The following is a 25,415-nucleotide window of genomic DNA, read 5'->3' as shown; positions in this document are numbered from 1 at the left end:
TTTTAAAATCCCTGCTAGTCTATGCCGACGATGCATATCGTGTCTACCCACAGTTCAGTGATTTGCTACAGAACACTTAATTCTTGGGTCATTTCTGGATGCCTACTAACATCTGATTTGCTTTCTTTGACAATTTTCAATGTTTTTCTTTTTAACTTTTATCTTGGATTAATCAAAAGCTCACAGAAAAGTGGTAAAAATGGTACCAAGAACTCCCTTATCTGCATCCCCCAGTGTGAACATTTCTGATCGTTTTCTTCGGGAAGGGGGAAGTTGACGTGGGAGTACTTGTGTGACTGTCACCTTCCAGTGGTCATGGCAGGGTCAGGAGGCGGGCAGGGCTGGTGTCAGTTCATTTTTCCAAAGGGAAACTGAGGCACAGGGAGGAACTCAATACTCATTTGAGGATTAGGAACAGAGCCAGGCTACCTTAGCTCACAGATACGCATGTCCGTATTTGGCGCTGGGGCCCAGGGCGGACTGAGGGCTGAGGAGGACAGGGGTAGGGAAGCAGGAGGGGCAGGGCTGCGTGGAGAAGGGACTGGAAAATGAAAGGACGAGAGGCCCTGTGGGTGTCATTCTCAAAGTCTAATGGGGGTTGGGAGAACAGGAATTTGCAACTTAAGCCCCCGTCCCCGGTGACCTGGATGCCAGAGGGACCCAGGGGCCACTTTCAGAAACACTGCCTAGGCTTTTCCTGTGGGGAGGGTGCTCACTTCCCATTTCAAGAGGGAGCCGGGCACTGGGGCTGCTGGTGGTGGCAGCCGAGGTGGCTGTGGGGCTGTGTGGCACACCCTGGGTCCAAGAGGAGGCCTGGCCTCCAGGGCCACTGGTGCGCAGGCCCCACGCTGCTGCTGGTTGTCTCTGGCAGCCCCTGGCCCTGGCCACGTCTGTGGGCACACCTCGGGTGCTCGGTCCAGCAGCCTTGATCTGGTCCCCGTGATCACTGGCTCAGCTCGCCACTTTCTGATGACTAGGTCAGTTTCCCACGGAGCTTGATGGTGCAGAGAGCAGGCCCGAGGATTCCCAGCAGCAGAACGGGTATCCCTGGTGTAAATGCTTACCTCAGGCAGCGCCCGCTTTCAGACTGAAAGAAGCAAAACAAAACAAAACAAAAAACCAGGACTTGCCTTATCGCTTCTGCCCAGTGAGCTCCTACTCATTCTTTCATTCCTTCAGACGGCCCGAGCCAAGGGCACCTTCCTGGGAAACGCGGTGCCGCTCTAGGCTCCTGTCTGCCTGTCTGCCCAGCACCTAGCCTGGCTTCCACTTTCTCTAAAGGCTTATGGAATCAATGAATATGTGGCCTTGGGCAAACACTTTCTCCTCCCCGGGTCTCCATATTCTCACCCAGAAGTGCGGACAGCGATAAGAGGTCGGGGTGGAGCTCAGGGAACTCTGGGTCTGGGCTGGACAGGAAGGTGAGGGAGGAGGGGACTGGGAAGGGAGAGGGCAGCGCCACTCGTGATCACCTGTGACTAGGACAGAAGGCATCAGCCTTGGCCAGTGTCAGTCAGGGGAAGATGGAAGGGACTTCCCTGTCACCAGGCCTGCTCTGGCAAAGGCTGAATGGGTGGCAGTAGAGAGGGTGCAGGGGTATTCCTGGGGTGGGAAGAGTTGTGTGGGGTGGAAGTGGGCTCCAATGACCCCTGGGTCCCTTTCAACCCCCTTGACTGTCTGTGTGCAGATGTGGACAGCATCTCTGCCCCACTGGGATGAGCTTAAGACCACCTTGGTTCCGGGCTGCAGAGACAACTGGGGTGTGTGGTGGGAGGGACAGAGCCGGCCCAGGCCCCACAAGACGGCTCCTGGGCTTTGTCTGGGCCCCTTCTCCTGGCACGGCAGGGGAGGTCGCGGCCCCGGGAATAGCTCATGTGCGTGGCTCCGGCAAAGGGTCCTGCGTGGGGTGAGGCCCATGCATGGGCCCTGCTGTCCCCAGCACGTCGGCCCCGCCCAGCCCCCTGGCCTCCACAGAGACATCTCAGAGGGTCCTGCCGGAAACCCTTGCTGGCCCTCGTATCTGGCCGGCTGAGCGCTAGCAAATGGGCACAGGAGTGGCGTGTGGCTGGGTGGCCGTGGCTCCTTTTGTCCTCTTGGGGCTCCAGCTCCCCACCGCCCGGAGGGAGCTGACCAGCCTCAGGTGTCTGCCTCCCAGGGCCCCTCTGGTGCTGACGCCGAGAAGTCTAGATTCTGGGTGTTGGGCGTGGGATGAGGGGAGGTGAAATTCCAGACCTTCATTTACCTGTAAAGCACATTTACAAATACTCCCGCCCGGTCAATGCATTTTGTTTCCATATTACATTTTCCCTCTCTGGAACCCAAGTCTCCTCCAGCTCTTTTTTCCATGCGGTACGCCTCCTTCCTGCCACCCCTTGGCTTCCGGGCAGGAGGCCTGGGACTGGAGCATCACGGGCCGGCGAGATGCTCCACTCTGTCGCTCGCACAGGCCAGAGAGGCCAGCCAGGGCTCCCGGGAGCTGTGTGCTGTGCAGCCAGCTGAGGGGCTTGGACATAACCCAGCTGCTCAGCCATGGATCTGGAAGGCCTCTGAAGGGCCCCTGCCCCCTGGACCGCTGCTGAGCATCTCCGGATCCCAGGAACCCCTGGAGGAAAGCAGCCCGTCTGCTGGCTGTCCTCTTGCCGGCTGCTGCGACTGGGAACCAGGATGTCCTCATTCATGAGACGTGCTCTCAGGAGACTCCTCATAAAATGGGACGTTTGATCGTTCCAGCCCTTTTGGCCTGGGGAATCAGGTCAGCTGACCCAGTGCTGGCGTAAGTCAGCCTGGGTCCAGACTTTGACACCCAGCCAAGTGTGTGCCTTGAGAAAGGACTGGACGAGGACACCCAAACAGGGGTCCCCAGCCCCCTCATACGTCCTGCCTGGGGCCTCAGCGTCGCTCATCTGGGTCCAGGCCTTCCTTAGCCCAGCGCAACCTGGGCCCTCCCTACGGCGCTAGACCTTTGACCTCCGGGGATGTTGCAGAGGAAGGACAGGAGGCTGTGGCCCTGGTGATGAGCCGCACTGAAGCCTGTGCCTTACCCCCACGGCCAGGGGCAGGGGTCAGGGAGCGCTTTGAAGCTGGGGCTTCATCTTCAGCCAGAGGGGGTAAGTGACATGTCCGGTGACCTTTTCTGACAGAACAGGACTGGGACTCCGTGTCTCTTGCTCTTTCCTTTGCACCTGAGTTGGAAGAAACACCATGTGTGCCCCTCCTGTGAAGGGACAGATGATGGGCCTGGCCAGCTCATCTCTGAGCAGGCAGTGTCCCCACTGCCCCGTCAGCTTTTGTTTCTGCTGCCCCCTTCAGGCTCAAGGGGCTGCCAGGCCAACTGTAGAGGGAAGCTCTCTAAGGACGGACAGGGTGGGTGAAGGCACCTGCTGCCCGTTGGGTAGAGCCAGGGCTCTCCAGCGGGTGGGCTTTGACTACCTTGGTGTCACCCGTCCCCTGGTGATGCAGACTGCCCCAATTCTGGGACACCTCATTACCCTGAAGGACCTTGAGAGGGGCCTCTCACGGGCACTTACACGCTAGGGGGACCCTTATGTTGAAGCTTCAAGGCATTTGCTTGAAACACACCCAAAGAGGGCCCAGGTGTCTCTTCTGGGAGGTAGCCACCGTCAGCGGGGCAAGTCTTCCGGTGGGTAGAGCTGTTGGACAGGTGAGGAGGGGCACGGCCTGGGAGGTCATGCACAGGTGTCCTCACTCCCTCCCTCCCACCCCCTTCTCGCTGCCAGTGGCAGCCCCCAGGTTGAATTGGGCCAGGAGGGAGGCGTGGAGGGACTCTGGCCAGGCTGTTTGTCGTAGAGGGCCAGAGGGGACAGGTGTGACAGCTGAGGTCCCCCTGGCAGGTTTTGTTTCTTCATGGTTTAGTCATGACACCCCATCGGGAGCCAAGGCCCCATGGAAGGAAGGAGTCTCCTTCCTCCCAGGCCAGCTGTCTTCTCTGAGACCCCCCGACAGCACCCAGCTGAAGGCATCAGAACTGGCTGGGTCCGCCCGTCTCAGGAACAAGCTGCTGGGAAACAAGGGACTTTTCGCCACTTCACCTCTTCCCTCCCGCCCCAGATAGGAGTGCTGTGTCTCTGCTGAAGTGACGGGGGAGGCCATATTCGGGGCCCTGCCGCTGTTAGCAGTCCCTGCCCCCGAGCCGCATAAAAATGCTCGCAGACAGAGCTTTACTGAAATACGGCCTAAAGTTGGCCCAGCAACCAGCCCCCGGGGGGCCCGAAGCCTCAATGACATCTTCCAGATGTCCTCGTCACATCTGTATTTGGTCACTGGGCTTGGCTGCGTGGGTCACACTGTGACCACACCTAACGAGTCTGCCCGGAGCTGAGCCGTGGGCTCTGGTGCCAAGAGACAGAATCGCGTCTGATCCCTGCCAGCCAGAGATGGGGTCCCGCAGAAGGTCGATACATGTGAGGAAACACAGCCGGGCTTCCTGTCAGCTCCCTGGGTGCAGAGCGTCACAGCTCACCTCTGGGGAAGAAGCCCTGCCCCTCGCTCTTCTGCCAGTGGCGCACCCACGCCTGCCTGTTCACAGTGGCCAGCGCCCAGCATACGCACCTGCAGACAAGCCCCAACAGCCGCGCCCTCTGGCTGCAGCTCCTGTGTGTGAAACGGTGTCCTGTGCTCCTGGAAAGCACGGCTAAAGGTGTTTTGTTCCTCTTCCGTCGCAGTTTACCTAGGAGGTCCCGGCCTGGCATCCAGCGCTGCCCCCCACTCATCTCACTGCCATCCAGGGTGGGGCAAGAGCAGTCACTCAGCCGCCATCTCCTTTCACACAAGGATCCTGGGCAGGAACCGGGGGGCGGGGCTGCCTGCGTTCTCAGGCCCGTCCTTGGTGTCCTTCCTGTTGTCCGGAAGAAGCCAGCCCGTCCCAGCTGTGCCGCGGGGAGCCGGGAAAGGTGTGGGGAGAGCAGCCCCAGGGGAACTTGAGGGCGCCTCTGGGAGATGCCTCCTGGGCTGAAGCTCGGGGCCATTTGTCAAGTTGGTAGCTGCCAGAGGAGACGCACAGAGGCCTGCTTGGGAAAGTGGATGTGCACGACATGGGGTGTCAGGCAGGCCGGCGATTCTAGAAAACTTTCTCTGAGTTAGTTTTCTCATTTTGGAGGCACAGCACGTCCTTGTGGGGTGACACGGTGACCCCTCCTCGCTGTCTCTCTCTCCATCTCTGTCTCCTCACACATCAGCCAAGCTAGTCTGCCTGCATCAGCTCTGTTGGCCTCTGATGCCACCAGGCTCGCTGTGGCCGGGACCACAGGCTCCGTGCACGCCCCTCATCGGCTCCTTGCTTCTGTCTATCCAATCAGGGCTTCCAGCCCTTTCCCTGGGAGTTAGCACGGGAAGGGGTCCTGCCGAGTGAGGCTACATCTAGTGAGGATCCAGGGCTGTGCCATGAGGGACAGCTGCGGCAGAAGGTGGCACATAAGCCACCCGTTCCTTTGGTGGCCCAGGCCGGGCCCTTGGGCAAGGCGACGTGAGAATTCCTAAAGAGTCGGAAGACTTCTCCCTCTCAAGGTAGAAGTGGGGCCATCGTCCTGAAACGGCGCACAGAGCGGCTGCCCTGACTAGACCGGGGCTCGCATGGGCCATTTGGGAGGTTAGGACACCCACCAGCATCCAGACACCAAGCCATGGCATGGGGCAGAACTGGCTCCAAATTCCAGCAGTGGCACACGCTCTGGCTTGGAGGCGTCCTGCCAAGAGGAGAGCCGGCGAGTAGGTTCACGGGCTTGGCGGCTCCGCACCACTTCACAGATGGGGCTCAGAGAGTGGGACAACATTGCAGCCCTGTGAGGCCCCTTAGGGACGAGGAACAGAGCCGTGAGCCTGCTGGGCGGGGCTTGCTGTCAGGCTGGGGGGCCCTTCCTGATGGCAGGCCTCGTGCGCCAGGAGGGCCTAGGACGGTTTGGGAGAAGCCCAAGTGCCCAGACGAAGAGGAAGACTGGAAGGCCTGGGCAGCTGGGAGGACTCCTGCCCCACTTTATTATTATTTTTTTTGCGGTACGCGGGCCTCTCACTGCTGTGGCCTCTCCCGTTGCGGAGCACAGGCTCCGGACGCGCAGGCTCAGCGGCCATGGCTCACGGGCCCAGCCACTCCGCGGCATGTGGAATCATCCCAGACCCGGGCATGAACCCGCGTCCCCTGCATCAGCAGGCGGACCCTCAACCACTGCACCACCAGGGAAGCCCTCCTGCCCCACTTTTGAAGGCCGCTGGAGATGGAACATTCCAGTGATGTAGCATCCATCTTGCCTCTTTCTCCACCTTCTGCGTGGGGTGAGTGGGGAGGTGCAGAACAGTTTCTCTCTTCCCAGGTCTTCTTGAATTTTGCATCCTGCGTCTCAGGTGCAAGCCCTGGGCATAAGAGACCTTGGCACGTTGGACGTGGAGAGGGTAGAGTCCGGGGCTGCAGGGCGAGGGCTGCCCAGCTCAGAGAGGATGCTGGAGTCAGGAGCTCGGAGTTGGTAGTGAGGCTGAGAGTCCAGGCAGGCACCGTGTGCATGGCTGGCCTGAGTCCAAGAGTCTCCTCCCTGCCGCAGGTGTGAGCCAGCTGCTGGGACCATGTGCCGTGCTTTGCAGGAATCATACTGGTGGTGAGCTGCCTGGACCCCAGGATTTTGCTCCAAGGAGCACTCCGTGATGTCGTGTGTGGGGTCAGCAGGGCTACTGTGCAGCCACAGCTGGGGCCCAGATTCTAGCTGGGCCCGCCACCCTCTGAAAGTGTTGGAAGTGTGGCCTGGGGCCAGTTGCCCAACCTCCCCGATCCCAGTTTGCTCACAGTGAAGCAGGACGATGGTATACTTACTGCTGGCGGGTTGCCCTGGTGCCTGGACTAGATGCTGGGACCCCACATCCCAAGGCCCCATGGACGGGCAGGACCAAGGCTCCAGTCAGCCAGGCTGGAGGGGGTGGTGTGGGTCCTCGATGCTTGGTCAGTTCTCCCCAAGTGAGGGAGGGAGCAGAGAGCCTCTGCACGTGCAAAGCGCCTTCATTCTCTGCTGCTGTGTCTCCTGTGTTTTTGAGCCTGCTCCCAAGGGTGCTTCTGCAAACTATTTCTGTATATGTCCTTTCAGTTGTTTCTTTTCCTGGGCATTTTTATGTAACTGTATTTTTAAGGAAATGGAAGCATCCCAGTAGTGGGATTGCCGGGTCGTATGGTAGTTCTATCTGTAGAATATCGCATATATCAATATCATTTGTGATGGGCACATATCATCTGCTTGAACAGTAGATCATAATATGTTTAAATACAACTGTTGGGAATTCAGATTATTGCCAAATTTTCACCATCATATTCTACACTGGAATGACACCCTCTTGTATACTGTGTTGTACTTATGCACTTGAATCCTTAGGAGAGGTTACTGTGAGGGGAACTGTTGGATCAATGAGCTTGCCCTCTCCAAAGCTTTTGACACACGTGGAGACCTGTCCTCCAGAAAGATGCCCTGACTGACCTGCCCGCCAGCAGTGTTTGAGAGCCGCCAGGAAATGCCCTCCTGAGTGGTCCACCCCCCATCCTCCAAAGCTGCTCGTGTCTGCAGTGAGGGTTTTCTGGTTGCCCACGGATTGGGCGGCTACTTTGCCCTGCTTTCTGAGAAGGGTCAGAGGAGGGGAATGGATGGTGGGTCTGAGAGGAGACCTGGCTCAAAGGAGCGGTGGCGCTATCGGATAAGTTAGGAGCACGGCCCCCGCCAGCCTCCAGCCCAGCGGCATAAGCAAAGGCGCGGGGACTGACTTCGCAGGGCCACGTTCCAGGGATGCTGAGGCATGTGGTCCGCTTGGAGCGCGCTGTTGACATGGAGGTGTGAGAAGTGGCTGGGTCGGAGGACTGGGGAGTTTGCCCCCAGTCTTGGAGACAGTGGGGGACCAGCAGGAGGGATCAGGGGCCGATGAGTGCTGCCAGAAGGAGGCACAGATGGAAACCAGTGGAGCAAGGAGGAAGGCAGAAGTCACTGCGGCCTGAACCAGCGCTGTTGTGGGGAGGGAAGGCAGGCAGTGAGGTGGAGGGAGAAGCCAGCTGTCCAGCCGGGACATAGGTTCAAATGTCATGTCCATCTGGCTGGGACTCATCACCTTAAAGTCTCCTTGTCCTGAAGCGCTGCGTTCTTCTTCAGTCCCATGAGGAGACTCTACTTCCTGACTCAGATTTCTTGTTCCATGAAAAAAGACACTTGACTTCTGAGATGAGGCGTCGGTCCTGGTCTTTGTCTGGTGAGGTGGGACAGGAAGCTGTAAAGCCAGCCCTTGCTGTGGGCTCTCGGGCGCGTCCCTGCCCCTTTGGCTTGGGGGTCCCCAGTGGCCCCTCTGCCTCTGTCATTCTGCATGTTCATGCATCTGCCCTGATTTTGGAAGTAAGTGGCTTATTTGCTTCTGATTTGACAGAAAATTTCTAGGCAACGTGGCCAACAGGCTTGTTGAGGGGAAACTGATGAGCTAAGGTCCAGAGGAGGTGAGGGACTCCCCCAAGGCCACGCGGTCAGTCAGCAGCCTCAGGAGACGGAGGGGCCGAGATCTCAGGCGGCCCAGTGGGGCCGTTCCAGGGGCTGCTGGGATGGGGCAGCTGGGCAGTGTGGTCCGACGGTCACCTATCGAGTGAGCTCTGCTCAACAGAACTCTGACGTGGCAGCCTTGGTGCAGGGCTAGGCACGCGGGGCTCCCGTTCGCAGTGATGAGGTGCCGTTCCTGGCACTCAGAGGGCTCGGGCCTGCTGGGCTGCTCGTTCGGTGCAGTTTATGGGAAATCCAGCTCTTGCTGACGGGGCAAATTTGGTTTCCTCTTGGCCCTCTGCCCTGCCCGTTTTAGTATGCCCGTGACCTCCGTGAAAACATTCCCGGGACTCTGCCAGCTGGCAGCATGGCCCGGCTGCTCAGGGCCTGGCCCTGGAGGGGCCCAGAGGGTGGCAGGCCCCTAAGAGGGAGGTTGCTGTGCCTTAGGACTGTGTGGGCAGAGCCAGGGCCCCTGCTTCCTGTCACGCCCACTCGCTTGAGGCCCAAGGGTCACTGCCTTGACTAAACCCGTGCTGGGCCAGTCCCATTCTGGAGAGCCGACTTCCTCACCCCAGCGCCTCCTGGAGCTGGAAGGTGTCGGGGACCATGACGGCCCCCCCTTCACGGGCCGCAGAAGGGCAGCGCCTGGCTCAAGGGCAGAGAGGAGACAATGGGGGAGGGCAGGGCGAAAAGACAGAGAGAGGAAGAGAAAGCAGAGCACAGGACGTTCCCTTCTTCCCCAACATGACCTCGTGCCCGAGGGTCACTAGGAGTTGGCAGTGGGGCCCCAGGCTTTCCCCACCGGAGATGGACCCAACCCCCGAACCACACGGGGCTGACACCTCCAGGCTGTGCTTGTGCTGATTAAGGACCCGCGAGGGTCTCTCCCAACGAGGATAGGTTGAGAGTCACGGCGATCTTTGCTGTCCTGGGGAGTGTTGGGCAGTTGCAAGAACAGTGGTGCCTTCTGTCCTCCCAGCAGTCCTGAAGGGTAGACACTGGGTCAGGCTGGAGAGGTCAGATGACCCGTTCAAGGTCTGTCAGATGACGACTAAGGAGTGAGAGAGACGGTCCCCCAAAGCGACCGTCCCCCAGCCTGTACCCTTCCTTCCCCCATCCCTCCTCCTGGGTCCACCAGTGTCGGCCACTGCTTCCACCCCTCCCCTACACTCGCTGGGCGGGAGTCTGGCCATCAGAGGTCTCTAAGAGAGTTGGTGGTCTGCCTGTCTCAGCCATCTCTCCAACAGAGAGCCCCTGGCAGGCCATGCCATGCTTCCCAGTGTGCAGCCCAGCGGCGGCCTCTGCCCAGACTCCACCCAAAGGACAGTCTGCATGGTCTCAATTTGCCAAGGACCGTACGGTGACCCACGAGCCATTATAAATGCATGAAGTGACAAGCCATGTGCTTGCCTTTGCCCCCAGGAGCCCTGCTGAATCCACTGAGAAGGGACGTTCAGAGCAAACACCATGAGTATCTCAGCTCTCGGAGGAGGCAGCAAAGGTGAGGCCTGGGTGCCCTCTTGTCCTGGGCTTGGTACGTGGCTGCCTCCTTCCAGGCCTGCCCTGCAAGGCACAGCACTGCCTGGGCAGCCGAGTGACAGCAACGTATTGGGAGGGCTGGAAAGGAGGCCTCGGGGTCCTGGGGCTGGGCTCCACTTCTGATGCTGCCTGGCCTTGCCGCCACCAGGGAAGCCTCTCCCACCGGGTGAGGAGGAACGCAATAATGTCCTCAAGCAGATGAAGGTTCGGACCACGCTGAAGGGGGACAAGAGCTGGATCACCAAGCAGGATGAATCGGAGAGCCACACCCTGTAAGTCCAGGAGGCCAGGAGGGCCGGCAGCGACAGGCTGGGCGTGGGGTGGCACTCCATGGGCCACACTCAGTCTAAGTCACAGGGTGAGAAAGGCGCGGCTGCCAGGGCGTGCGTGGACACACACGCCTCTGCAGTGTGGACGCAGGCCAGGGAAGGAGAAGGTGAGACGGGAACGGTGGGCCAAGTTCCTGGGGTACATGTAGTGGCCGCCCTCTTTTGTGTCCCCTCTTTCCTCAGCGAGCTGCCCTCGGGCCGGAGTCGTGCCATATCTTTCTCTTCAGCTGGGGAGGTCCCGAAGGCCAGGTAAGAAGTGGTGCCCAGGTGGCCGGTGGGTGGGCCCTGCGCTGCAGCCTTTGGCGGACGCTGAGTCATTTGAACTCCACAGGAAGGATGGCTTTTCCACTCTGCTCCTTCCTGGGGAAAGGAGTGCAGGAGTCACTGGGTCCAGGTCCATGGCTTCAGCTGTCAACTGGGATCAAAACTGTCACTGAGCATAATAATAAAGTCTTAGCTCCAAAATGCGAAGCTCTGCCAGAGCGTATGGGATTATAAAAGCAAATGCACATTATCAGGCACAGGGCCCCTCACCGCCGCGGCCCCTCCCGCTGCGGAGCACAGGCTCCGGACGCGCAGGCCCAGCGGCCATGGCTCACGGGCCCAGCCGCTCCGCGGCATGTGGGATCCTCCCGGACCGGGGCACGAACCCGCGTCCCCTGCATCGGCAGGCGGACCCCCAACCACTGCGCCACCAGGGAAGCCCAGGCACATTTTTAAAAAGGCAATACCCACAGGTCTGGACAACTTCAGTTTTATGCAAATTCTGCAAGCTCTAAGACGTGCTTACTTGTCACGTTTTTGTTGTATCAGCACAGCGTCCCAAGTGCCAGGGGAGACTCACACACTTGCCCCAACTCTCTCCCAAGTTCAAGATGACATATCTTGACAGCTGGCCGAGGGGAACCAGCTCTTCTCTCTGTTTCAAGGACTTTTGCATAATGGCATCCAGGGAGGCTCTGAAGGGTGGGCACATCCTGCCCGTATGGGGAGGAACTACTCCTGAGAAGTGCGGGGTTAGGGTTAGGGGGACCCCTCAATTCAGGCTTGATCCTTGCTTCAAAGAGCCAGCAGTTAGCAGTTGAGTGCAGGGCCAGTGCCTTCCTGGGGTGGTGGTACAGGCAGTGGCAGCAGCTGGAAGGCAGGCGTCCAAGTTCACTGCTAGCCACAGGGGCTCCCTCCGGCAACTATGCGCTTGCCCGTAATCTCTCAATGACTCAGCACCTGTTACCTGCCAGGTCCTGTGTTGGGCACAGAGTACACAACCCTCTCCTCAGGGAACTGACATCCTCACCAGGAACACGGGCACGTCCTGAGTAGAGAGATGAGCGTGAAAGAGAGAATTGCGGACTGTGATAGCGGCAGTTGGCCAGAGCCTGAGCACAGTTCAAAGATAATCCATTCGTTGGAGAGTATGTTTACTTTGGGGGTGCAGTTCTCAGCCTGGGCTTTGGTTTGGGAGTATATTTGGAAAACACGTGGGATAAGTGACCTTTCTTTCTCGGGTTCCACTCCAAGCGTTCCTGTAACTTGGTCACCTCCAGGAGGCCATGCCCTGTTAGGGACAGGGTCCATGGGGATGGAGAACACTGGGGCTCTGCACTGCCCTCCCAGCTGCTCCAGCCCCAAGCTCCCCTATTCCTGGACAGAAGAGCCATCTGCCGAGTCTTTGTCTCCTGCCTCTGATCCCAGAACTCACAGCCCTGCTTCCCCAGCACTACCAGCTCTTGCCTGCCCACACCCCTCACCCGAGTCCTCTGAGCCCCCGCCCAGGCGGAAGGTGCCCAGCACATGGAGGCTAATGTTTTCCAGGCACTGACCAAGCCCTGGCCGTGCCTTCCGGTCCTAAACTTCCATCAAGCCTTGTGACGTGGGCATCGCACGGGCTGGGGGAGGGGGGCTCAAGCGGAGTGGGAAGGAAAGGGCGGCTGGCTCCTGCCTGGCTCTGCCCCTTGGGCCCTCATGAGTCTTCCTGGAGGGGGCTGGGCAGAGTAGGGGGTCAGATCAGGTTAGGGGCTCTGCCTGATGTCGCCTCAGCCCCAGACCTCTGAGCACAGAGCCTCCAGCCTGAGCTGGGTCAGCTCTGAGAGGGGAGGGGAGGAGGGCTGTCAGAACAGGGAGAAACCGGACTTTGGAGGGGACGCCTCTGTATAAATGCCCTTCCTGGGCACGTGCTGTGAGCCAGGGCCCCGAAGAATCGGCCTGGGGTACCTTTCTTGGGGGGCATGAGGGAGACAGGCAGAGCAGGACAGGTAGCCCAGCTAGGGGTGCAGGCGTGGCTGGATTTCTTGCGAAGCAGCTGGCCACTGTCGCTCCCCTCATTCTGCCTGCACTGGGACACCCAGCAGCCAACCCACTTTGCCGTCACTGGGCAGCCTGGCTTCACACCATCCTTCTTCTCCCTTGGCAGGCCCCCGAGCGCGAGGGCTCCCACCGGCTATATCATCCGGTAGGTGACCACAGGACCCTGCCCACCTCCCCATGCCCACCCGCACTGCCCCCAGCTTCTCCCAGGGGTCTCACGGTGCTGCTTCTCCCGGGCTCTCTTTCAGGGGAGTGTTCACCAAGCCTGTAGACAGCTCGTCTCAGCCCCAGCAGCACTTACCCAAGGCCAACGGAGCTCCAAAACGGTGTGTTCACAGGGTGCTGGCCAGTTGGCCCGTGAGAGGTGTGAGGGCCCAGGCCACGCTCAGGCCAGAGAGAGTCCTCTGCCTGTCGCTGAGGGGGTGGGGGGGTGGGTGGCAGGTGTCTTCCTGTGTAAGGCAAGGCCCTGGACCACTACCAGTGCCCTTGTCCTTGAGACAAGGTCACTGAGACAGAGGCACCGGGAGGAGGCTGGGTGGGAGCCCTGACTCGCTGGTAACTGCCCTGAGCTGTGTGCTTTAGGCCACCTTCTTCCCGACGGGCTGAGCTGGCACCGGGCTGAACCTGGGCTTCATCAGAAAAGCAGGACCAAGGTGGCTGAGGGGTCTGTGGCAAGAGGGCTGCTCTGCACAGCTGTTCTGGGTATCTGGCAGGGCTGAGAGCAGAGAGGAAAGGGCGCCAGCACCCCCTGTCCACCTGCCACATGCCCGCTGGGCCACGTAGGCAAATCTGGAAGCAAGAGGGCCCTGCGGGTGGACTCACAGAAATTCCTTGCCTCTGCAGCGCTGCCGGGCCTCCCCGCCCCTCCTCCTCTGGCTACAGGATGACCACAGAGGATTACAAGAAGCTGTGAGTATGCAATCACAGACTCAGCTTGGTGCCCTCCTCCAAGGACGAGCCCGAACCCTGGGCCCGCTGAGGGCAGCTGGCTGCTTGCCTCTGGGCACAGCCAGGTCTGAGCACAGCCCAGGAGCGCAAGTCCTGTCGGCCTGACATCCCTGCCAGCTGCCACTGTGGCCTGGAACCCACCAGAGGTTGACAAGCTCCAGAAAATTGGACAGTGTGCACATTGTACTTCTGATCTGAAGCAAAGCAGGGGCTGTAGGAAGCTTGTAGAAGGAGCTAGTGGGTCTGGAGAAAGTGTCATGGGTCATGGCCCTAGCTGTTTCCTGGGCTGGGCCGAACTGGGCGGGCACCTGGTGAGCCCAAGCATTCTGCTGGCCCTGGCAGCCAGTCACCTATGGGCACTTGGTGCCTAACTCTGGCCTGCTTCTTGGATATAAATCTTTGGGATTCCCTCTGGAGCTCCCCTTGTGGCCCCCGTCCAAGCCCCTCTCCTGTGTGCCCAGGGCCCGCATTCCCAGGGCCCCACGTCTTTATACTGTTTGTCCCTTGTCACCCCCCCCAGGGCACCCTACAACGTCAGGCGCAGCTCAGCGTCAGGGGCTGCTGAAGACGAGGAGGTGCCCTTCTCTTCTGATGAGCAGAAACGGAGGTAACGGTGCCTGCTGGGCGTCCCGTGGGCCGGGCGGGGCTCAGGTCTCTGAAGCCTGGTGCACCACATGCGGAGCATCGGTGCTGGTCTGTTGGCTGGAGGGTCGCTGCCAGCACAGGTGGCACTCCTGGAACCCCAGAACTACCCACTCAGTGCTGGGCCAGCCCAGGGGACCCTCTTATGAACCTTCGAAGAGGGCAGAACCTAGGTAATGAGGAATTTCTATAGTTTGTTAAAAAGGTTCCTGAGCAAATTGGACCAAAATAGGCAGTGCGTGGTGCCCTGGTAGAAGCCTCCTGTATGTGCCTGGGGGCAGGGCCAGGCTCCAGAGGTGCCCACGCCCCTTGTCCCAAAGTGAGGGTTGAATGCTTGGGCAGCAGCTCGGCTCCGAGCTCAGCCTGCCCTCACTCCCAACATCTGCTGGCCCCTCCGTGACTTAGGAAACACACCAAAGCCCCCCACGCTGAAGGCCCAGCAGACAGGCAGTCCTAAGGGCAGAGTCAACAGTAGCAGGGGTCCCCAGGCCTCGGAGGTACCGGGGAAGAGCCGAGAGCTCCAGAGCCAGGCTGCCGGGCATCGACGGCCCACTCTGCCGCCCTCTAGGTGTGGGGTCTCGGGCAGCTCCCTAAAGCTCCCCCTGCCTCCCGAGTAGCTGCCTGGCTAGGCTGGCAGAGCAAGCCCCTCCTCATGCCATCAGATGCCCCCTCCCTGTGCCACCCCAGGTCAGAGGCTGCCAGCAGTGTGGTGAGGAAGACAGCTCCCCGGGAGCATTCCTACGTCCTGTCGGCGGCCAAGAAGAGTGCCAGGTGAGCTGTGGCTCAGCTACCAACCCGCTCCCTGCTCCGGGCCACTTCCCTTCCCTTCAGGGCTCTGGTCTTCCTCTGGCTGGTGACGGGCGGGTTGAGAGGGCCCTCCTAACCAGACCTTCTGGGACTCTCAGATCTACTTTCTGGAAACCTGAGAGGTCTGGCTGCCGCCATCAGGGTAGGCAAGGTGCTGGGAGTGATGTCACCTGGCTGTGGGTTCTGCCCAACTTGTCACCTCTCTGCCTTCTTCCAGCAGCCTCGCCCAGGAGACACAGGCCCCGTTCATAGCAAAGAGGTAAGTGTCGGCAAAGGGAAGGTCTTCCATTGGCAGGGGTGGAGTGTGGGGAGAGCAGGCGCAGGGTGGGATGCGGTCACTGTCCCTGAGTAGAGGGAGCTGTGAGGGGCTGGTGGCTTCTGTTTGGAAGCCAAGGAAGCACGTGGGTGGCAGCCAACGCTGCGCAGGCAGGAGCTTGGCTGAGAGAACCCGGCCCCCGACCCAAGATGGAGCTTTAGGTGTTTCCAAGGCCCTGGGCTGCAGAAAAGTCGTCCCTTTGCCCTGTTGCCCACCCTACCAGGGGTGGGCCGGACAGTGCCTTGGTGGGACGGATCATTGGGCTGGAGTCCAGAGGCTTGTCATTGGGGGCGCCTGCCTGACCAGGCCCTCGGAAGTGACCATGACACTGGAGATGGACCCTAAAGGGTGAACAGGGTTCAATGGGCCATGATCGGGATATCAAGACACTCCAGCTGAATGAGGGAGGGATGGTGCCATCCGTTGACAGGACATCTTCTGGGAAAGGGGAGTATTTGGGGAGGAGAGGGAAGAAACTTCTGGCCAGTTGAAATTTAGGGGTATTCTACTGGGTAGAGAGGGAAGATATCCATGACGAGCTGAGGACTGAAAAACAAGGAGGACTCGGCATACCAGGTGTTCCAGGCAGAGAGTGGTGGCAGCATGACGGGAGTGACAGATAATTGCTGTCCTCCTCCTGGCTGCATGAGGTTCCTGGGACTGTGATATCAGAGTACCACAAACCGGCACTTTGCGGGAACTGGCACAAGGTCCAGGAACAGATTGTCTCCCAGTTCTGGAGGCTACAAGTCCGAGATCAATGTGTGGGCAGGCTTGGTTCCTTCTGGGAGCTGTGAGGGAGAAGCCGTCTCAGGCCTCTCTCTCGGCATCTGCTGTTGCCGGCAGTCCTTGACTTGTAGACACATCACTCCTATCTCTGCCCCCATCATCACATGACCTTCTTTTCTCTGTGTGTCTGTGTCCAAATTTCCCTCTTATAAGGACAACAGTCATGGATTTAGGGCTCACCCTACCCCAGTGTGACCTCATTGTAACTTGATGACAAATTGGTTGCGAAGACTCTATTTCCAAATAAGATCACATTCCCAGGTTCCAGAAAGACATGAGTTCTGGTGGGATGCTATTCAACCCAGTGTTCTGCCCTTAGCCCAAGCCGGAGTTGCTAAGCCATAAACACCACTGAAAGAACGCATGTCCCTCAGGGTCTGCAAGCTCCGGGGCAGCTTCGCAGGCCAAGAGTGCCCTGAGGATAGCGGTGCATCTGTTTCTCTTCTTGCCCAAAGGATTGAGGTGGTGGATGAGGACGGGCCTTCCAAGAAAAGCCAGGACCCACCTGCTCTGGCGCGATCCCCTCCCGGCTCGAGCAGGTAATCAATTGCTCATCTCCGCCCAGGGCTGGTGACTGCCAGGTCACCTCCCTACAGGACCTCAGGGTCAGTGTCCCTGTATGCCCAGTGACAGGATGGGGCCCAGAAATCAGTAAGGGCCTCTCTGGCTGGATGTCCTGGGGTTGAAAGGCGCAAAACAGCCTGGTCTCCTGGGAGACAGTGCTTCGGTCTTGTCTGTTTCGTGCTTATCTGTGTCAACTTAACCCTTCCACCACTGAGTCCAGTGGCATCCCGAGGAAAAGTACCAGCTGTGGGATGTGAGGGGGTCTGTGGCCAGGGCACTAGCCCTGCTATTCTCAGGTGGGTGCCAAGAACTGGCTCTGGCCTCTGAGGCCCTCAGGTGGGAGGGTCTGGCAGCGGGGTGACAGGGCAGGGACAGGCTGAGCGTGGGTAATCTCACTCCACGTGGGGCTCTGATTTGCCCTGATTTCTGAGCCCCAGAGTCTCCGGGCAGATAATGGCTCTCTCTTGTCTGCAGGCCAAAGGCAATCAATACCTCCTTGTACTTTGAGCTGAATCATGCTAAGTCCTGCCGACAGTGCCACTGCCTCTGGGGCTGTTACAGGTCTTGGAATTGCCACTGCATGTCCCACACGCCCCTCCCCGACTCAAGCCCCACAACCATTTGTATGTGACCTCGGTCCTTGGGGCCACCTCTTCTGTGCCGGGAGGGAGACAGGACACCCTAAGAACTTTTGAACAAGTAGGAAAATTTGAGAGCTCTTCTCGAGGTAGCACTGATGGGACATGGTGATTGATGGAACATGGGGGCTTAGTTTGCCAGAGCTGCTGTAACAAAGTACCACAAACTGGGTGACTCAGGTAACCCAGTTATTGTCTCCCAGTTATGGAGGCTGCAAGTCCAAGGTCAAGGTGTTGTCAGGGTTTCTCCTTAAGACCTCTCTCCTTGGCGTGTAGACACCTGTCTTCTCCCTGCGTCTCTTACAAGGTCTTCCTCTGTGTGTCTGTGTTCTGACCTCCTCTTCTTATGAGGATATTAGTCGTATTAGATTAGGGGCCACCCTACTCAAGTATGACGTCATCTTTATTATATCTGCAACGACCTTATTCCAAATAAGCTCACGTTCTGAGGCACTGGGGATTAGGACTTAAATATATAAATTTTGGAGGGGACATAATTCAGCAAAAACAATGCACATCTCTGAATTCTCCTTAATTTCTCTTTTGAATAAAAGAAAGCGATTAATGTTGGTTTCAGATGCCTTCTGAAAGAACATAGGAGGAGGAAGTAGGTTGTGCTATATTCTCATTTGAGAGGCATTTTAACATTTATTCCAGAATATTCCTTTGGATGTTCCCTACCCGTCACCTGCTGTCATAGCAAGATGGCTGTCTGTCCTGCTCAGGCTGCCATAACGAAGTCCCCCAAACTGGTGGCTCAGACAATGGAAATGTATTGTCTCACAGTTCTGGAGGCTGGTTTATGGCAAAGTAGGAAAGGAGAGTTTCACAGCCTGGTCCCCAGGCCCCTCCGCAAGCGTGTCCCTGCCCCATCCCCCTTGGCTTGGGTCTGAAGGTCAGCTTCTCAGCCACCTAGGAGGGGCTCCCCTGTCTAGGCACCAAACCCTTCAGGGACTTCAGAGGGGAGCAGAAGGAGTGCCGCACAAGGATGCCCTGTCTTCCTCCGGACCCCTGACCTGCCTGGGTGCCTCAAAGGCTTCTCAGCACCAAGTGTACGAATCTGAGCTCCTGTCTCCACTATCAGCCCCCTCCCCTCCCCCCTCCACCGCTCACCTGTGGCAATGGCCCTCCCTCCAGGCACCATGGGGCTGGTTTCTTGGGTTCAGCTCATTTCCCCACCTTCCAAACTGAGCTCACTCAGATACCTTCTGTCAGAGAAACTGGCCTGTGTGAGAGCCCCAGGCCTGGCTGCTGCCCCATCACAGCGCCGCTCAGGCTTTCTTGGCTCTCTGCCCCACCTGATCAAGGTGGGGCCTGGAGGCTGGGCCCCAACATGCTGCCTGGCAGAGGGGCTGGGGAGCAGTGAGTAAGAGCACAGCTTCTGGCACAAGGCAAAACCCTGGCATTGCCCTGTACTGTACTGTGTGACCTTGAGTAAGTCACTTTACCTCTCTGTGCCCCGGTGCCCTCATGTGTGAAATAGGGAGCAGTGATGCGTACCTCCAGAGGCCGTCCCAAATCCCATATGGGATAGTACACATAAAGCCCTTTGCACATTGCCTGGGTGCTGGTGTGGTTGGGCGCTTCCTGATTTGCTGGGCCCTTCAACAAATGGAGAGACCAACATCGGCACCTGCTGGTCTCAGAGGGAAATGCCGCTGTGGGTGCCTGAGAAGGATCTACTGCCTCTGTACGAATTTGCTGGGGCTTCCGTGACAAGGTACCAGAAACTGGGTGGATTAAACAACAGAAAGTTGTCCTTCCGCAGCTCTAGAGGCCAGAAGTTAAATGAAGGAAGGTGTCAGCAGGGCTGTGTGCTCCTCCGAAGGCTCTGGGGTAGAATCTGTTCCAGGCCTTTCTCTCAGCTTCTGGTAGTGCAGTCAGCCCTTGGCGCCTCTTAGCTTGTAGGTGCATCCCTCCACCCTCTGCTTCTATCATCACGTGGCTGTCTTCCCTCTGTGTGTCTGTGTTCAAATGTCCCCTTTCTGTAAGGACGCCAGTCATATTGGATTAGGATGCATCCTACTGCAGCACAACCTTATCTTAACTAATTACCTCCGCAGAGACCCTATTTCCAAATAGGGTCACGTTCACGCAGATACCTGGGTTACAACTTCAGCATCCCTTTTAGCGAGGACACAATGCAACCTGTAACAGGACCCCTGGAAGAGGTACCATTTGAGCTGGGCCTTTGAGAAGAAATCGCCCAGGAGCAGGGTACTGAGGGACAGGCGCCAGCTGGGGTCCCCATTTCCCCTCTGACATAGCTAGAAACGCCAGGGAGAAGGTATGCTTTACTTGCCTGTGACGTCCCCAAGTGGGACGTGTCCTTGTTCCCTGGCACCATGTGCTTTAGATGGGACAGAGTAGCGACAGCAGCCCGGGGCTTTACGCTGTCTTCGTGGCTATCATGGAGCCAGGCGCAGGTCAGAGCTACCTGCGTGCACCAGGCCCTCGCTGGTCTTTCATGTGCAGAGAGGCCCTGTCTCTGGCAGCCCTTCCATTTCCTCTGGTCATCTGCAGTGTCCAGGAGGGGCAGAGATGAGCATCCCACCGACCTGGCCTCCACGAGCTCCTAGTCTAGGTTGGAGCCAGATGCCACGGTCAACTCCAGGGGGACTACTCGGACGACTCAAGTCCCTGTCTCCACCCTGTACCCCCCACCCCTCCTCCTCTTGGGACCCCGGAGTGTCCTTTCTAACGTGCCAGGCTGATCATCTCAAGACCCACCCCGAATCCCCACTTCAAGCCCATCTTGTGGCTTCCCTTCGCCGCACTCAATCTGGTCTCTGCTTTTAAGTCCTCTGGGGCCTGGAGGTCAGTGGCTCGAGCTCAGCCCAAAGAGGAGACAAGAGAGAAAAAACAAGGGGGAGGGGGGAAGGCAATGGGTCTGGGTGTCCCACTGCACTAGCCAGGAGGCTCCTCAGAGAGGACACCCTTGGATCCCCAGCACAGATGGAGAAGCGGAGGCCTTTCTTACCACCGACTCTCTGACGCTCTCCTTTGGTCACAGCGCAAGAGGTGAGGAGACTGTCCGCCTGCAGATCACAACACCCGGGGCGGGACTCCGCCTGGTGGCCCCAGACCTGGAAGAAATGAGGTACAGGGGCCCTGCTGCTGCCTGGGCTCCTTACACACGATTCTAGAGTTGGGGGCAGCAGGGTCAGGGTGCAAGCGATGAGGCCTGGGGGCTGGTTGGTGAGAGACATGAGCCACCTGGGTTCTCTGCCCCCATCCCATTTCACTCCACAAGTCCTGGGGAGCGAGCACTTGGTCCATGGGAGACCAGACCCGGCCCCGGGGACCCGCTGAAGTTGCTGACTGTCTGCCTGTTGCGGGGAGCAGATGCAGACACAAGTTAGATGCTGAGCGTGTGCCAGGAGCCCCTGGAAGTGATGGTTCACCCTCTGGGCCCTGTGGATGGGAGCAGCCAGCCGTACTGGGTGGGGATGTGGGCTTTGCAGAGCCCCGTGAAGCCACTGAAGCAGCTGTGGCGGGGGGAGGCACCGGGAACAGGGCAGGGTCACTAGGTCAGCCTTGACAGTTCAAGGGACAGGGGAGGGGGTCGGGGGGGCACAACCAGCAGGGAGCACGGCAGGCCCAGCCCCTGCCCCAAGATAGGGGGCAGACAGTCAGGTAACATGCAGGCAGGGTTCGGGGGGCTGGGAGCTGGGTCCCAGGGAAGCTTGGGTGGGGGCAAAGGGAGATGCGAGCAGGGAGGGGCCGCTTGTTCCCGGAGGGGCTCTGACTCCTGATCATTTAGCTACTCACCCAGCTCACAGCAGTGAAGCCAACAGACTGGGACCCCACCTCGTGAAGCCAGCGTCTGGGGAGGGAGGCCAGAGCATAAGCCCAGGCTAATCCTTGGGGCGGTGGGAGCTCCGATCTCTGGGGCCGTTGACTGTCTTCACTGGCCCCTCCCTCTCTACACCCTCGCCACAGTCGGGCACTGAGTCCTGTCCATTCTATTTTAGAGATATTTCTGTCCCTAGTGCCTTTCCCCTGGGGCCAGGCCTCCTTCATCACTCGCTCCATCCCAGAATCTCCTTCATATTTCTACCTGGGTGCCATTTCTAAAGGGCAGCAGTAGTCCTATGCCAGTCCCTGGGGAAAAACCCTGCAATGCCCCCTCCCCTTTAGGCTCCGCAGCCTGAACTCTCTACCTTGCCCGGCGGGGCTCATCCACCCGCTCCCCAGGTTCCCCTCGTACACCCTTCCTCCCTGGGCCCTCCCCACCAGCCTCCCCCAGCGCCATTCGTCTGCGCAGGCTGTAGGATGCCCTTTCCCATCTGCACTTTTCAGTCTCAGCTCAGATGTCTCCCCTTGTAGCACCTCCTTTGCTTGTTTCTTTCTGAGGCAGTGCCTGTGAGGGGCTTTCCGCGCTGAGCTCACACAGCGCTGTGTTCATCCCTCCACCAGAGAGTGTTCCACACGGAGTCACAGTTGTCCACTCACAGATGGCTCTGCCCCAAGGACTCCAAGCTCCCGGAGAGCTCAAGGCCTGGCTGGCCCAGAACAGGACTGCAGGAGCATTTATTGCTGGAATGATTGAGAATCACCCAGTGTGACAACGTCTTTAATAAGGCAACACTGGAAGCTGCTTCACTGGTTTCCCTAAGGTGACCAGTCCCTGAGAAACAGGGGCAAAGTGACCCTGAGAGATGCAGCAGGAAGCCAGGCTGTCTCTCAGGAAGGTCTGTGCTGTGTGCCCCGTAAGGCCTCCACAACCCATAAGGCCTCTGGCATTTTGTCTGGGAGTGACAAAGCTATAACAGCCCTTGGAGATCCTCTGGAGCACCCCTCCCCCACTTTCCAACAGGAAAGTCATGTTGGAGAAAAGGAAGAAAGAGGGAAAGCTAGAATTCACTAAGCCCTGCCCTGTCCCAAACAGCCTAACACGTGTCCCCATGCAGGATGTAGATGCAATCACTATGCCCATTTTACAGATGAGGAAACTGAGACCATGAATGCTTAAGTAACTTCCTCAAAGCCACACGGCCAAGAGTAGGCAGATCCATGACTCCCACCCCACTGCCTGACTCCCTCCCTGCGCTTTTTGCTCCATAAGTCACTACAGTAGTGGGAGCTAAGGGGAGGGGGCAGGAAGGGGTGCTATAAATACTTAGTACTTTCAAATGACTATATGATGAGTTTATTTGTAGGCATCCAAATGCAAATTACCAGGAGGCTTTTGAGGGTTTCTGGTGGAGCTTTGGCAGAGAGATCAGGGCTCAGGAGATTTCCATGTTCTGTGCAGAGGGATGAGAGCAGAAATAATGGGGTTCAACGTCGATATTTACATGGGGTACAACGTCAAGGGACTCGAGGAGAGAGGAGCCGGCAAACTGAGCACAGATAGTATCGTGGAGGTGGCAGCTGCCTGGTCATTCCCCTGAGGGCAGCTGGTGAGGGTGGTCAGTTCTGGCCATGTTGAGGGTGAGGTGCCTGAGGGCCAGTCCCAGAAGCAGTGAGGGTACGGGTCAGAGCACAGAGGAGAGGTGGGAACAGGCAGACGTCATTGGCTGAAGAATGACAGTTGACGCCATGGGAGCAGAGGAGGTGACCAAGGTAGGTGGCAGAGCATGCAGATGGAGAGGGACGCCAGGAACACCATTTAAGCCAGTGACACAGAGTCATGATGGACGGATGGGGGACAGAAGGCGGGAGTGGCCCACTGGGTCAGTGGTCCTGAATGGTGAGAATGATGGGAGTGTCTCTGTTGGGTTTGACACCATGAGGCTCCCTGATGACCTCAGAGAGAATAGAGGGAGGTTGAATCAGGAGTTAGGATCAGTCTTGCACCATAGAAGATTATAGTCTGGAACTCTGAAGTCAGACTGCTTGGGTTCAAATCTCAGCTTTTCCCCTTGTTACTTGCGGAACTCGGGGCAAGTCACTCCAGGCTCTCTGTGCCTCAGTTTGCTCATCTGGAAAGTGGGCATGGATAAGAACAGTGACCATGTTGTGGGGTTGATGCGGAGAGCTAATGCATTCAGAGTCATGAGAGTAGGGTCTGACCCTCAGTCAACAGCAGCTGTTGGTAGATTTTGATAATTAGCCAATCCTACAATGTCAGGCTTTGCGCTCTTTGGAGAAAGCTGGCATTTGGGGATGAGGTAACTGCCCCCACCTAAGTATGGTTGGCTGATGGGTAGTTAACTTATGTTTCTTTCCACCATAGGTCTTCCCCAGGCTCCAAGGACAACGAAGCCCCCAACCCCAGAGAGCCCAAGAGAGACTTGACTGGTGAAAGGGCCTTCAAGGGCCTTGGTGCAGACTCTGAAAGGTAACTCAGTGCAGGGACACGGAGCCCATGTGGCCGCCCCATCCAAGGCCAGTGGATGGAGCTGGGACCAGGACTGTCCCATTCTTCACTGTGTCCCCAGTGTCGGGGGCAGTGCAGGTCCTCAATGAATATCTGCTGAAAGAATGAATGAAGGAATGCATGAGGCCTGGAGAAGGGCAGGCCCCTGCCAAGATTCCTCAGGGAGCCAGCTGCAGAGGAGGACAAAACTCTAGGCCAGCAAGGCCGCCAAGCTGGAGGTTTCAGGAAGTCAGTGACCAAAGGATTCGTGGACGCCAGCAGAGCATCTAACAGGGCCTTCCAGGGTGGCCTGTAGGCGAAGGGAGATGCAGAGGGGGTGCAGGGATAGGAGGCAGAATGATAGCAGGGGATGCTGAGTCCAGAGGGGCTGCTTGTGCGCCAGCCACCCCACAGCCATCCCACTGACCTGTCCTTCAAGCCAGACCAGGGGAGCCTGGGGATGGTGACCAGTCGCTCAGTTGGGCACTTCCTGAACAGGAAGTAATGGCTAAGAGCCCACAGCCTTGTCTGCCGGCCACTGTCTTCTTAGTGTGCAGCCCTGGGCCCTGTGGAGCCCCAGCACTGGAATGAGGGAAGGGGACCCAGGATTGTTCGGGGAGCCTGTCTCAGCCCTGGGCTCTGTTTCTTGGCTCCACTTTTGCTCCCAGCCCATCAAGTTCGGAAAAAAGGCAGAAATATTGCTGATATCAGCTTGGCTTCAGTTGGAGCGGTGCAGGGTGGCCGCTGAAGGCGCCCACTCTCAGGACATATGAGTTACATCCAATGGAAACCCAATCAGCCAGCAAATGTTTCTCTCCCCATAGCAGATCAAGTGATGGCAACGTGGGATCCGGAGCCACGGGCTCCACACCTGAAGGCTTGGCTGGAGCAGACATCAGCTCTGGGAGAGGAGGGTGAGCTACCTGGGGGAGGCCCGTGGCCCCAAGTTGTTGATTCTCTCCTGTTCCTGGTCAAGTCGCCACAGCTGCTTGGGCTGCTGGGGGCGGGGCACTGGTCATTTCCCATAGTCCCGTCTACTGCTTCTCCCATCTCCGGCACTCCCGCCGCCAGCACCTCCTTTGTCCCCAGACTTTCCACTTCTGAGATTTACCTCTGCTTCAGTCTCGCTCCTTCTCCTACCCTCTTCCACTGGCTCTCAAGCTCCTCCCAGGTAGGCACGAGGGCGGGCCTGGGCGGGCAGGATGCACATGTGGGGAAGGAGGGAATGATGGATGAATCGCTGCCTTCCTGCTTCTTGGCTGAGCTGTGAGGGCAAGCTGGAAGGCGGTCCATCATCCCTTCCAGAAGCCCCAGAGCCTCCTCCACCTTCCTCCTCTGGCCAGCTCTGCTCTCAAGTTCAGTGAGCGGAAAAGCAGTGGCCCCAGTGAGACAAAGTAGGAGGCAAGCATGTCTAGCTGGGCTCTGACTTCTTGGACCTGGGTAGAGTCAGGGGCCATTTTCTCAGGTGATATGCGGAGTGGCAAGGTCCCACTTGTCCCCAAGTGGTTCCAAACCAAGCATGACTTATCCCTGGGGACAAAGGTTAGGTGTACAGATGTTGGCACAGATAGTTCAGCTGCAAGCTGTGCTACAGCCCTTATGGTTCAGAACAGATGGCCAGGGAGGAATGGTGAAGCCGGTGTCTACAGAGAGCCACCAAGGCACGCTGCCAGCTGGCACCCCTGCCCTACAGCAGTCTGGCCGAGGAGAGAATCTCCGCTTTCCCAACTGGCCCTC

At 58.3% G+C, this 25,415-nt stretch overlaps 1 protein-coding gene across 7 annotated transcripts in view; it reads left to right on the top strand.

The window, feature by feature from the left end:
- Window positions 1-25,415, top strand: part of ZNF185 (zinc finger protein 185 with LIM domain) — a 68,957-nt gene that overhangs the window by 2,668 nt on the left and 40,874 nt on the right. For 2 of the 7 annotated variants that reach the window (XM_033849362.2, XM_033849361.2), the window contains exons 2-14: window positions 9,921-9,999; window positions 10,186-10,309; window positions 10,550-10,615; window positions 12,777-12,815; window positions 12,919-12,996; window positions 13,514-13,579; window positions 14,139-14,225; window positions 14,948-15,031; window positions 15,285-15,326; window positions 16,628-16,711; window positions 20,388-20,474; window positions 23,556-23,660; window positions 24,503-24,592. In XM_033849362.2, the coding sequence (XP_033705253.1) occupies window positions 9,966-9,999; window positions 10,186-10,309; window positions 10,550-10,615; window positions 12,777-12,815; window positions 12,919-12,996; window positions 13,514-13,579; window positions 14,139-14,225; window positions 14,948-15,031; window positions 15,285-15,326; window positions 16,628-16,711; window positions 20,388-20,474; window positions 23,556-23,660; window positions 24,503-24,592 (986 nt within the window). In that variant the 5' untranslated portion in view covers window positions 9,921-9,965. Of the gene's footprint in view, window positions 1-9,920; window positions 10,000-10,185; window positions 10,310-10,549; window positions 10,616-12,776; window positions 12,816-12,918; window positions 12,997-13,513; window positions 13,580-14,138; window positions 14,226-14,947; window positions 15,032-15,284; window positions 15,327-16,627; window positions 16,712-20,329; window positions 20,475-23,555; window positions 23,661-24,502; window positions 24,593-25,415 lie in introns of all 7 variants that reach the window. The other 5 variants (XM_033849364.2, XM_033849365.2, XM_033849363.2 and 2 more) reach the window with 5 other exon arrangements.

The sequence above is a fragment of the Tursiops truncatus genome, chromosome X (genome assembly GCF_011762595.2).
Source record: "Tursiops truncatus isolate mTurTru1 chromosome X, mTurTru1.mat.Y, whole genome shotgun sequence".
NCBI classification, from domain to species: domain Eukaryota; kingdom Metazoa; phylum Chordata; class Mammalia; order Artiodactyla; family Delphinidae; genus Tursiops; species Tursiops truncatus.
The sequence above is the reverse complement of the archived record's forward strand: the minus strand, read 5'-3'. Positions and strand labels throughout refer to the sequence as shown.